This window comes from Centroberyx gerrardi, chromosome 24 (assembly GCF_048128805.1).
Source record: "Centroberyx gerrardi isolate f3 chromosome 24, fCenGer3.hap1.cur.20231027, whole genome shotgun sequence".
Classification (NCBI taxonomy): Eukaryota; Metazoa; Chordata; class Actinopteri; order Beryciformes; family Berycidae; genus Centroberyx; species Centroberyx gerrardi.
Window position 1 is genome coordinate 8,287,759 of NC_136020.1, and position 13,935 is coordinate 8,301,693.

Consider the following 13,935-nt stretch of genomic DNA (forward strand, 5'->3'; position numbering starts at 1 on the left):
GTTCCTGCATCATTTGTGGGAGACGACATGTCAACTTGTTTTTCTTTGATTCAGTGGGGTACGTTAGGTATTTTCTCTTGGGTATGAGTGACAGGTTTTAAAATGAATGTTGATGTTTGCCATTGCCCTGTCACTCCCTATCCATATACTGCACACACAGAAATACTCACACATACACACTCACAGGTATGGATCATCCATCTTTTGGCTTTTCAAAACCTCAGCGCCATCACTCATGACAGACATTGAAAAAGCCTTCTTTGTTGTGAATGAGGAGAAGCCAGAGCATACATGCACACACACACACAAACACACACACACACACATACACACACCTCCCACATCACCTTTATGCTGGCTCTTTCTTGGCTCTCTCCTTGAGCCTTAATGGCTCTTCAGCTGCTAATCAAAACAAACAGATACTCTCCATCCTCTCTGTGCTGTGGTCAGACCGGCCGGAGGCTCGGACTCTACACCACTCTAAAACACCGCCCCCGGTCTGCCCCGCCGCCTCCAGCTCTCCGGGGACCTCTGTCTTTATACAAATAACACACAGCGGCTAACTTTCTTCTCTCCCACCTGACTAGAGTTCCTGTCGTCCTGCCACCGCTGCAGAAGAAAAAAAAAAAAACGAAATTGCAGATGGCCAATTTAACGCTCGGTTGCCAGAAGCGATGTTAGATCCTTTCGGCGATGGGAGCCGTGCATCACTTTCAGAGGACGGCTTCCGCGGGGAGAGGGAGATAGAGCTTCTTCTGCGCTGTCGCTCCGCCATCATTCAGCATTTTATATATTTTAATAATTTAATGGCCAATTAGACTGGAGAGAAAGGGAGAAGGGGCGAGATTGAAAGGGAGCGAAAGAGAAGGCTGTAGGGGGATTGGTTGGCCGTGAGGAGCGCAAGCTAAATGTTTAGTTAAGTTGTAAAAGATAAAAATATCAGACATTTGGCTGATCATGGGTCTATAAATGCTTGAAAAATGCTCTCTATATAGAGGAGGTGGAGATTTTGATCATGTTATACAGCATTTCTTTTGAATTTTCCGTCTTTCTGTAATTATGCAGTTAGATGGATTGAATTTTTGAATTTGTAAATTGGATTAATCAGGTTTTTCATTCTTCTTTGTTCTTTCTTTATCCAGTTTTATCAGTATGTAGGTGGGGCTCTTGGGTGAAGTCATTGAAGTTCTTAGATGCAACAGCAATTCTACCACTTACTTTGACTTCAAAGTCAGGGTGTTCGGTGATACTGCGGGTTATTTCAGTTCACATGATCACACCACTCGCTTTCTTTTCGGAGGCGAATCTTCAACTCTTAAAATCTCCAGGATTTGAGTCTGTGGTTCGTGGTTCTAATCCCGACAGTCCCCGTAATCTTTTTACAGCTACTCTCCTCCATTTTTCATTGCGGCCTCCATGTTTTCCAGAACTTGAACAAGATGTTTCAGTGGGTCGTTCCTATCCGGAGAGAAACACACAACTGATGTTTTTTAAAATCTCTCCGGCTGCTCCCCGAACTGTCTGCAACACGCAGTCGGTGTTGGAGTTTGTCTCTAATGCTCAAGTCCCGTACATTAGAATAATCTCTGTGGATTTTCACACACATCTCCTTCTCGTGTCTGTTTTTTTCTGCCAGGCACACTTGAGTGGAGCTGAAGAGATAGCTAGTACGGGCTAATCTAATAGGAAACCCATTGAGAACCACTGCAGACCTCTTCGGCTTTCTATCACGCTCTGGGATTAAAAAGAAACCTCAGAGGCACACAGTGGTTGATCTCCTGAACCAGGACACCCTCTCAGACTTTAGACCAACATGGCACTACAATTCAAGACCGGTATCTGTGTCTATGTATGTCAATGTCCATGAGCACAAACCATATCGCTGTTGTCAGGTGAAAACTCTCCAAAATGTCAACTTTTCAGGAACTAAGAAAAATGGCTTTGTTTTTAGCTCGACGCCCATGCATTTTTCAGTTTATCCAATGGGTTTTGAAAGGGTTTCATATGCCAGAGGGTTGTAGAACTCTCTCAACCCATAGAGGAGCATGTAATTCTTCAATTTCCAGCAAGTTAAAGCACAAAAAAATCACCAAAATTGGAGTTAGGGGGAGGTTTTCACCCGCCAACGACAACATGTATCCTCCGTTTGATGGAGAGTGTTGGAGGGACAGTGTTGCTGCCAGCAGACTGACCCAAGGACAGTAAACAAAGTGTGAAACCGATATAGAAGCTGGGTGGGAAGGGGTCGTTGAGTCAGAGCCAGCTAAAAAACTGCAAGTTCCCAGAGGAGGGCGGCTGGCTCTGACCGGAGACCGGAGCGGAGAGAGAGACACGGTTATTCACTTAGTCCAAACCTCCAAACCACGCACACAAACACACAATCGTACGCGACAGGAATCCCTGCATGCTCTGATAAGTGATTGATGTGCACAGTAGAAGAAGGAAGAAGTCGGCAATAATAAACAAGCCCTAACAAGGGTGAAATTGGCTCAGGGGGTGGTGTTTGTGAGTGTGTGTGTGTGTGTGTGTGTGCGCGCGTGCATGTCAGAGTGTTTTTGTTAGCGGATGTGCGTCGCCGTGCACAGATCTCGGAGCTGCTGTGAGATTGTAGGACATGATGTGAACTTGAGCCCCCAGCTTGTATGTTCACGGATCAACTGGCTTCGACATGGAACAGCATGTCAGCTGGCAGCACACCTCATCCTCCCAGCGGATGGTGCAGCGGCGTCACGAGCCTCCGTCTCTCCATCCCACCTTTCTCTTTCTCATTTTTCTTTCACCCCTGGGTCTCTTTTCTGCTTTTACATTCCAGCAATTTCACTCGTGTCCTTTTCCAGAGCGACTTATGATTGCAACAGTTTGTGTTTTAAAAAAACAAAAAAACAAGTCAGGAGCAACAGGGAGCGATAAAGCACCCATCTCCTTATCGCTCCCTTTTTCTGTCTTAATATTTAATGGAAATGGAAATGTATTCAAAGGTCTTTTAATGTCCTCGTTCTCGCTTGGGATCACCATATGCTTGAGTATTGACTTGTTACAAGCTAGAGGAAAGGTACCATCAAAGGAAACAGAACATGTACAAGATACAAAAATGTAGCATATTAAACATGTAGCAAATTAAACTCTTTTGTGTGTCTGTGTGTGTGTGTGTGTGTGTGTGTGTGTGTGTGTGCGTGCGTGTGTGTGTCCAGATAACTTTTACGGCACCCCGAAGCCTCCGGCCGAGCCCAGCGCTCTGCTGCTAAATGTAACGGACCAGCTGCTGCCGGGCGCCAGACCCAGCTCCGAGGGCAAGAGGAAGCGTAACAAGTCAGTCAGCAACATGGAGAAGGCCAGCATCGAGCCCCCCGAGGAGGAAGAGGAGGAGAGACCCGTCGTCAACGGCAACGGCGTCGCCGTCACCCCAGGTCAGCCCCGACAACGACCCCCGCAGGCGCCGAGGCCGAGGTCGGAGGCCTCGCCGCGACAGCTAGGTCCAAGGTCACACACCGGGTCAGGCCGATCTGCAGAAGTCTATAGTCTTGCTTAAGTCATAGCAACCGTCTCCCCTAGGGTGGTTGCCTAGCAACAGAGAAGCAACAGATTGCTATTACATGGATTTCTTGGAAAATTAGTTTATGGCAGATTAACACCTTTGACTGGTTACATAACTGTCTGGATATGTAGTCTGATGAAGGGATGGGATGATATGTAAAATGTAAATGATAATTCACTCTCATAATTACCGATTAACCTGTGCAGTGCAAACAGTTTATGAAGATAAGCATTGATGCCATTCCTCCCCGCAATAACATTTCATTTAATCTCATTAGGTGTCATTATACAGTACACTGTCTCAGACCCAGATAGCCTGAGGGGACACAGATAGAGTGTGTTCCAACTCAACAGTAGCCTGTGGGGTCTTTAAAAAATCAAGTAGGACATTTTATTAAGCATATTCACTGTGTCGAATCAGCCCGTCCAAATCACTGTCATCCTCTCCCCAAACTCTGAAAACACTGCAGACAGAACTGGCATTTCATATGCTGAGCACCAACTTCATTCAGTAGCTTTTGTTTATAAAGTAATACACAAACAAAGACATTTCTTTGTGCAGACATTTCTTTCAAAATGTGCAGCGTTTCATTATCTCAGAATAGAACTCATCTCATTCAGAGCAAGATGATGAGTAAGCCACATCTGAATGTTATCTTGTGTGTAGCATTCTATAGAAATATGAATGTGCACTCATACTGTACACACACACACACACACACAGTGAAACCTTGTAGAATGCAGTAGGATTGTGCCATGATCACATGAATAGATGATCACAAAGGAGGCATTATGAGTTTGATTTTGTGAATCCAAATCCATGCTTGGGTCCTGTGACTTTCTAAGCTGGGGTTTTATGGCCTGAGGACAGCCTTTGTATTTATCAAGCCTCTCGCAGTAGGACATCAGTCAGACTCGCATGACAATTCGGAGACTTCGGAAACTATGTTTACTCATATGCATCAATATTAGTACAAAAAAAGTGCTCACACCGTATCTCTACAAAGATTTAGGAGACGTTCTGACCTGTCAGGAGTCGTAAAAAGGTGTTTTAAGGAAAGAATTGGGGTAAAAGGATGAGATTTTGGTTTTCCTACCGCAAGGAGCTCAAGCAAGGTAGGCGTCTTTATTTGTGAAGAGAGTTTTCTCAGATGGAGTTCTCTAGATATGTCGTATTGTGTCCTGTAAATAACCCGGAGTGTGATTGTTATCTGCTTCTCAAATGATGTGGGTGACTCTGGATTCACCACTGCGAGCTGCACGAACATTCGGGCGCAGGAACGATTTTCAGCTGATTCCTATCGGTAGCGCCGCGATGCTCGATAACTGCGGGCTCCGGGTGCGAGAGTGGGCTGCTGCGCTCAGCTCAGCTCAGCTCGGGAGGAGTTTTGTCTCTGTAGATGGGCAGTGTGGGCTGACCGGGAGAGCTGAAGGGGAATCGATAGAGCACACCAGCCTCTGTGATCTGAGCAGATAGCTACCTCGCTCTTTCCCTCCCATAGATTATCTCTCAATCCCCTGCTCTCGCGTTTTTTTTTTCCTCCCCCCTTTGCTCCCTCTCGACGTCCCTCCACTAGCCGTCCTCTGGGATGCACACACACACACACACACACACACACACACTCACCATCTTCCCTCTCTACACACACTGCCACAACTCAAACTAGGGCACCCCAGCCACCTCCTCTCTCTCCATCTCTATTCTCGCCTCCGCTTTCTGTCTCTCTTCCTCGTTACCTCAATCATTCTCTCTCTCTTCCGCTCACCTCTCTCCTCTCTATCCCCCGTGTCACTGCTTCCCTCTACCCATTTCTAATCTTCTTCTCCTTCTTTTTTCTGCCGCGCTACCTTCCGACGGTCCCCCGACGCGCAATCAGTCTGTTCCCCTCGCTGCAGCTCTCCCAACCCTCTCTCTCTCCTCGCTTCGCTTCCTTCGTCTTTCATTCATCTCATCCCTCTCTCCTGCCTGAGTGATAATGTCATTCCTGACTCATCGTGCCCTCCTGTGCCCTCAGAGTCGAGCGAACATGAAGACAAGAGCACAGACGCTTCGGGGGACATCGCCCCGCAGGGCGGCCCGCCGGAGGCCCCCGCAGAGGGGCCCAAAGACGAGGGACAGTCCCCCAAGATGGTGGCCCCCAAGCTGGAGGAGAACGACGAGCTGGGGCCCCTGCCAGATAACTGGGAGATGGCGTACACAGAGAAGGGAGAGGTGTACTTCATAGAGTAAGTGTCATGGTGCCTCAGGGCGGACATCTACATTCACTTCTATACACACACACACACACACACACACCATATAGCTGGTGGTTTAATGAGATTTAGAGGTCCCCTGAAATACATTGTTTTGGCAGGGGAGAGAAAGGGTAAAGTTGGCCAAGCATTTAAGAACCTTTCAAAGCAACAAGCGTCTGGGCACACACACACACACACACACACTTTTGCATTGCTGCAATGAACTCTGTTGGTTGGTCTCACTGGCTGTACCAGAGCTACGTTATACAAGCTCTGAGGTGCAATTCATTGGAGCTGTTAGTTTTTTACAGCCGCAGTAAAGCTGTGGAGGTGAGTCTTCATTACATCTGAATAATGGAGTTGCTGTGTGTCTCGTCATGGTGGGGTGGGGGATGAGGGGGGTTGTATATGTAGATATGCATGTGCGTGGACATGGCTATCAGCGAATGAAGCTATAAAAAGGAATGATTTCTCTGTTACTAAAGCTTTTATTGAATCATTTAATCATTTAAGTCATTAGACTAAATTTCTCCGCAGAATCGTCTGAATCCCAGTGCGTTTTGCCGCATCATAAACTGCAAGAAACTACACAGCGATGCCAGACTAAGAAATGAGGCACGGCCTTAATGCCGTTGTCAGCCAGCCAGGCGCACGTTGCCTCTTCATGTGTATTTGCCACAGAGGCAGACTTTTAATTCCCTCCACTACAGACAACTCGCCATATGTCTCCTCCCCCAAACAGCGAAACCTCATGCTCCCACATCCATCAGGCACATTATGGAGCTAATGCAGTTAGCCCGCCGAATTTGTAGCTTCAAGTTTTTCCGGGGGCGAACTGATGTGGTGCCAAAGTGATGCCGGTTGCCAAGAGGACGCTTGCCTTTGATTGGCCTCCATACGAGATCAATTTATTTACCCACAATCCTTGAGGAGAGAGGCAGCGACGGAGAGGAAGGGAAGGAGGGAGGAGAGAAAGTGATGATGATAAAGAGTAAAGATGAAGAAAGAAAGGGAGGACAAGAAAGAGAGGCAAGGCAGGAGAAGTAGTAGTAGATATTTATATTAACAAATAGTAATAGAGGGTAATGGAAGAGAGGAAGGAGGAGCAAAGCAAAGAGTGAAATGCATTGGTGTAAGAGTGGAAGGAAAAAGGGAGGAGGGCAAAGAAAATAGTTAAAAAAAGAGGGTGGGATAGGGAAAAGAATCACAATGAGAGCGAAAGAGCCAATACCTTGGAAAGAACAGAGATCGAAGGAGGAGGTGTTCAAGCCAGCATCTTCCTGTGGTATCCCTCTTTTTTTTTCACCTTTTCACCTCAGTCGTACTGTAGGCACTTTGTACAACCCCCCCTCCCTCTCTCTCTCTCTCTCTCTCTCTCTCTCTCTCTCTCTCTCTCTCCTCCCTCCTGTTGTGCGGTCGCCGTGAAGGGAGGCCATTGTGCCTCCGCCGCCTCAGATGAGCTGAGGAGATGCATCAAGTTTCCCTGGCACATCATCATATCTGATCTAGATCCAGCTCTCTCTCTCTCTCTCTCTGTCTCTCTCTTTCTCTCTCCCTCTCTCTCTCTCTCTCTGCCCGAGGCTCTGGATGAATCTGCCAAGCCCACAGCTGTTCCCCTCCATCACTCCCCCAGTCACCCCTCTATCTCTTTTCCTACCCCCCCCCCCCCCCCCCTCCTCTGCCTCGCCTCTCTCCCTGCTAATGAGAAACAGTGAGCAAATTAAAAGTATCGATTGCCATTTTGTTAACCTAAAGCTTTTTTTTTTTTCTCTGTCTCTCTCTCTCTCGTCACCTTTTAGAGGCGAGCAAAGGGAGTCTCTACTTTCCTCTCTGAAATGATTCTCTGGCTGAATTAAGAATCCGCCACCCTCTTTCTCTCTTTCTGCCAAACCTCCTCTCTCTCGCCATCTATCACACTCTCTCTCTCTCTCTCTCTCTCCCTCTGTGTGTCGTGTCTTCACAGCCACAACACCAAGACAACATCGTGGCTGGACCCGAGGCTAGCCAAGAAGGCAAAGCCGCCTGAGGAATGCAAAGAGGATGGTGAGTACTGTGTCTCTATCTCCTATCTTCCTCCTCTTCCATGTTCTTTCTCGTCGCGTTCATTCATTTTAATCACACAAGTTGCCTCCAAGCAATCCTTTTTTACAACATTTAAACCTCGCGTGTGTCTTGATAGTGATATCATTTCTTTCCAAGACTCATCACACGCTGGACTTCAGTAGGTCAATGCCAGGAAAGTAGATCTGCTGACTTGTATTGTGTGCAATGTGGATGGGTGTAATGACGGTGCCGGTGTTGGGAAAATGATTTTTTTTAAGGATTTGCGTGCCACCTGAGTTGTGTGGTGAGCGGTGCTGGTGTGTGTCGCTGCGGATAGGAAGCCCTGTAGTGTGTGTGTGCGTGTGTGTGTGTGTGTGTGTTAAAACACAGGTCCGGAGGGGCTGGGGTTTACAGAGAGCTCTTTATCCTCAGCTGAGAGAGGAGGGAGACGTGGAGTGTCCTTCACCCAGCCACCCACACACACGCGACAAACACACACATGCACACATAAAGCGCAAAAAGGGAGAGGGATGAATGTCATCGCAGCGAGCGTTTGCAGACGAGCGTACATATATATGAGTGTGTCATCTATCTCTTTCCCTCGCTCTCCCTCTTCCCATCCTTCTTTGTTGTTTCTGTGTGCGGCCGGGAAGAGATTTATAGCCTGAGTAATAGACAGGGAGGCAGTGGAGCTGGGTAGAGGGACTGGAGTGTGAGATGGACAGAGGCAACGGTTGAGAAATGACAGCTTCGTTTGTGTGTGTGTGTGTGTGTGTGTTTCTTAATATATGTTCCTGGCGGGGGAGTATTTGTATGCGTGTTCCCGATAAACGGCATAGTCACACAGCTAGAGTTTCTCCAAAAATACATTTGGCCCACACGCATGCACACAGACACGGATATGCGTGCACAAACAGAGTGAGCGAGTGCCAGAGAAGTGCAGTCCTGGGTCAAATAGTATTTGCAAATAACTCTTGGTGTTTGTTTTAACCCGCCTGGTGTGCCAGATGAGTGGGCTCTGCCACATTGGACAGTATGGAGAGAAGCCGAAAGTTCAGATGTTACCACAGGAAAGTAGTTCACAGTCAAGAATACTTTGCGTGATTTACGACTTACCTCGCACTCTCTGAACTGTCCTGACTCAGTAAAATGTTAAGAATTATTTGCACATATTATTTGACTCAGGCCAGATAGAGTGTTGATAGAGGGGGAAATGGCAGCTGGTCTGAAAACATTTGCACTGTGTGTGGCATTAAACATGGGAACTGTTTTGTGTTGACACATTGCCCCTTTAATCCTTCGAATAGAATTACCATCGCAATCTTCTGCTTAATTCAAAGACTCTGCCTCCACTGTAGTCGCTTAAACTCCCCTTTCCCTCTCAATCTTCAGACATGAAAGGCACAAAGATCTCGCAGATGATGAAATGACACAGAAACAAAGGCAGGGAGGCCTTTGAGGAATTAGTCGAAATGTAATTGCGGCTTTATCTCCGCCGCTTCCAATCCTATTTATCCACCAAGGACATTCCACGCGAGGAGATGCACTGATGTTTGTGAAGATTGTTATTGATCTCGTTGGGCGCCTCATCCAGTTTGTCCCAAGCTCGGAGAATCGGGGCGAAGCAGGAGAATCCGGTGTGGAGCGACATGGTGGCTCTGGGTCTGTATAAGCAAGGTCTCAGTGGGTTGGCTTGCTGTTGGCTGTCTGATGAGATAGCCATATGAGGTGTGTGTGTGTGTGTGTGTGTGTGTGTGTGTGTGTGTGTGTGTGCGTACTGTAAGTGTGGGTGTTTTGTGTACTCCAAACTTCGGCAGCCTTGTGACACTGCTACCCCCGAGAGCTGAGTTAGGGAGAGAAAAGCTGCCTCGGTATATTTGGTATTGATTGGTGGAATAGGTGTGTGTGTGCTTGTGTGTGTGTGTGTGTGTGTGTGTGTGTGTGTGTCTGTGTGTGTATGTCCATATTTGGGCCTGAGCCATGCTCTGATAAGCGCTAACAGGATCACAGGGTGGGGTCTGTGAGCTGTGACGGGACAACAGCCTGAGAGGAGGAGGAGGAGGAGGGGAAGAGGGGTGGGGGGGGGGCTAGACCGCTAACTGGAGCTTTGAGTGTGGAGGGAACAACACACACACACACACACACACACACAGCAAAGACAACTTGTTTCCTCTTATGTTTAAAGCCATTCGCAACATATACAACCAGGTTCTGTCAAGCTATGCAGGGAAGTGTCTGTTAGATTTGGCGTGCCGATTCCTGCGTGTTCAAAGGAACGCCGGCGCCAGCGCAGAGAGCAGTCGACATCACAGGCGCCTTGTAGTTACATAACGAACTCTATATTTCTCTCTCAGCCTCCATCTTTCTCACCTCCTCTCTCTCTCTCTCTACCTCCATATCCGTCTCTGTCCCTCTCGCTCCCTCCCGTCCTCCTATCTCCTATCTGCTTTGTTTTGGTAGAGGAAAAGAAATAGGACAGGCTCCATACAGACGCTCGCTGTTTGCTTTAATTCCCCTCGTTCTCACCCTCTTTTTAAAGTCAGCTTGTGTTTTCTGCGTTGCCAAATATTTGTTGGCTGGGAAAAGGAAACCAGGCAGTCCCACTGTTGTCTCACTTGATTCTTTAGTTATTCAATGTGCCTGCCTGTTTTTCGCCTCAGGTACACCAAAGCAGGTAGGGAGAATCCCCCTGATAAATGAATTAAAAGCAGAGAAAAGCTGTAATCTGCCGTTCGTCACTATTTCCACGTGTTTCATCAGACGACAGCGTGTCCTATCTGGAGAAGCTGAGCACATACAACACAGAATGTATATTGATGAGCGATTTGAACGTTGAGACGGAGAGGGATTTAGTCTTTGACGGCGCTAAGGTTGTTAAGCATTTTACAATGGCTCTTTGTCTCTCGCCTGCCCGACTCTGCCTCCCCGGCTCCCTGCAGACGGCCCTCACGTGCATACAGAGAGCGCCGGAGCTCGACGTGTAATTACATTCTGGTCATGTGAAGCGCTGCCCGGGCAAAGAGACAAAGTTATCATCGTCTCTCACAGGCCCCGCGCTCCCTTCTCCTCCCCTCTCCCGGGGAAATAGCAGAGGCCTTGTCACCTCTACAGGGGAAAAAAAACGCTGTCCTGTTGTGTTTGCGTGTTTCCTGCAATACATCATCTGTTACGTTAGAAGGATGCTACAAGGCAAAGATGCTCCGGCCGGGGAAATGTCGTCTCTCCTGTTCACTCAGTTGTCCTTTTAGCTGGCTCGCCGGGGACTCGCAGATAGATGCGGTGGCGGCGGGGTGCAAGGAGTTATTCGGGGACACTGAACGGGTGTGTTTCTGCGTGCACGGTGTGTGTGTGTGTGCAGTACAGTGAGCGTGCGTGCAGTCCTACAGGTGAGTTATTATGGAAGGAGAGACGCAGCGCCCTCCTTCACCTTGAGACTCCTGCAGCAGTCGGAGTGGAGTAGCAGGGGGAGGGGCCGGCGTGGCTGTCGGCAGCGTGATTGATGGGTATATTTTGAGAACATCCCCACCAGAGCAAGCCTGAGGCCTGGAGATTGGGAAGAGGATTCAAAAGACTCTGGTGTGTGGTGTGACGTGTGTGTGTGTGTGTATCTGTGTGTGCGCTGATTTAGCTGTCAGTGTGTGCATATCGGCTGTAATGTATTTTTTAACTGTTATATTTGCTGTAGCTGCAGTCTTATGTAGGGCTCTCCCTGTTGAGGATTACTTTAAGGCGTCTGTGCTTTATTAGAGTGACAGTAAGATGGGAGCAAGAGGGAGGCGGGACATGCAACCATAAGTCGGATTCGAACCTGCAATGTTGGGAGTACATGGTAAATATCATAGCTGTCTGATCCACTAAGTTTCTCCTGGGCTGTGTATCTCTCCCTGTCAGACTAATTTGATGCAATTAAACATGTAAAAATTCGATCAACTTCAAATTAGCTCTGCCAAACAATCTGACATTAAGCAATTCAGAGAAATGCAGAATTATGTAATTGCATTTTACACTGCTGGTCCCAGTTTTGACTCACATTTCAGTCCTTTTTACATTTTTATTTGTCTGTTTTGACTCTAATTGAGTTAGGAATTAGTTTAATCTAATTAACCTTAATACATAATTTTATCTAATCAACAGCATCCGAGAGGCCATTATAAAACAAGCTACTTTACATAATTATCCTATTTAACACATAACAAAAGATTCTCGCGAAATAGAACTTTCTCTTCGCTACTCCTGACCCCATAGGGATGAGTGGAAGTTGTAGCGGAGTAATGTTGCAAATGAGAGAAAGGAAAGCAGAGGGGCGGGGGAGTTTCTCCAAGTGTGTTTCTGCATGTACCTCGGTAAGTGTTTCGCCTAGAGCTAGCCAAATAAACCAGAACATTGGAGGCAAAAGAGGGGAGAATTCCAACCAAGTGCCAAGTCACAGTTCAGTAAAGTCCATTCCTTTCCCTGGTGCGTCTTGATAAGCGACAAGCCTTGTGAATTCGGTCGGGCTCATTTGAATTCTGGCATTTAACTGTTCTGTTGTCAGTCTCAGACAGGTAGACGACGGGCATGTGGGACTTTCCGGTAGAGGGAATGTAAGGACACAGATTTCTCCACACAGCGTAGATGCATTTAACAGGAGGAAAACGAGTCGCGGAAAAACAACAGCAGCTAATTGAAATAGAGTCGAATACACAAGAGGAAAACACTGCTGCTTGAAAGTGATGCAATGAACTGATTTGTTGTTGAATCTATGGCTGTTGCTTTGACATTCCCCGTCACAGTGGAGGCGTATTGCTTTCTTAATCATCCTGGAATAAACTTAGATCAAGCAGCATTTGCAAATATTTCTCAGCATTTGTTTTGACCTGCTTTGAGTACCAAATGGGTGGAGTTTAGTGCATCAGGACAGTTTAGGGAATGTTAGGTATGATGTTAATCACAGAAATGCATATTAAATTGACTTGCAAATATTGTCCTGTGGTTGTCTTAACCAGTGGTTCTTGAGGGTGTTTCAGGGGGTCCCAGCAAAATTAGGAATACTTAAATTTCACTATAATATAATTCACTATAAATTATCACAGTTTATAAAGACCTAATCATAGGTTTCACTTTCACCATTATTATCTCCCCACGCACAGTTCAGTTATACAATTCAATGCCAAGTCAACAACAACAAAAATCTTCCCACATGGAAGTTCCTGGGACAAAATCTTACTAAAGGGGGGGTCTGTGGCATGAAAACTTTGAGAACCCCTAGTCTAAATGTTCTAGTTCTCATTGCAATACACTATATGGCAAACCCTCCCCTATCTTTGGGACTATCAGTTGTTTATGTTGATGCAGTCACATCATATTCTAACCAGATATTCAGCCTTAGTATTGTTCGACAGCCATTAGTGTGACTGTGCTTCTGTACTCGTCCCTAGGGATGTGTTGTGTTTTGACTATGGAGTTAGCATATGTTTACGCATATACTGAACATGTCCACCTCATGTTAACTCATATGCAGTACACCCCGTCTCATTAGTCTGGACCACACTTGCCGACGAGGGGGGTGACATTCATCCGGCAGCCCAGTCACGCTCACCTCCGCTCTGCACACACAAGATAATCGTCCCCTGCTGGCCCAGCCTCTGTCCCTTAAACAGCCCATTATTCTCCACCACCACCCTCTGTTTAACCCCCCTCCACTCCTCGCCCCCCTCCCAAACTGAAACCGAGGCAGCTAAATTGCCCTTCCTCTATGCCAAGCCACTGCATTATGTGTTTATCCATCAACAGGCTTAGCAAGCCTTAGAAAAATATTGCCTCTGACAACGCTAATGCGCCTGCCTCAAAGGACGCGGCCTCCCTTTCTTTGCGACTTTGATTGTGCTTTTGATTGTGACAGGCAGTATAGTGATTATCATTACAAAAACAGGGAAATGTCTCTCTTGTTGATTGGAGAGGGAGCTGAGTTTATGAATTATAGGTTGTACCGGTTGAGGAAATATTGATGCTGACTAGTGTTCACATCCTCTGTGAATACCATGTCTGAGTCACAATCAGTTATTTTTGGTTTGTTTAGTATGCTGAAGCTAGTTCCCAGAAAAAAAATGAGAGTATCGTCAAGCGCTGTGTTGTGTTCCCTTT

The 13,935-nt window shown here is 46.9% G+C and overlaps 1 protein-coding gene across 1 annotated transcript in view; it reads left to right on the forward strand.

Moving 5' to 3' along the window:
* The window catches only part of magi2a (membrane associated guanylate kinase, WW and PDZ domain containing 2a), a 161,633-nt gene that overhangs the window by 104,142 nt on the left and 43,556 nt on the right, over window positions 1–13,935 (forward strand). The window contains exons 4-6 of the mRNA XM_078282007.1: window positions 3,192–3,407; window positions 5,550–5,760; window positions 7,733–7,812. Of these exons, the coding sequence (XP_078138133.1) occupies window positions 3,192–3,407; window positions 5,550–5,760; window positions 7,733–7,812 (507 nt within the window). The remainder of the gene's footprint in view (window positions 1–3,191; window positions 3,408–5,549; window positions 5,761–7,732; window positions 7,813–13,935) is intronic.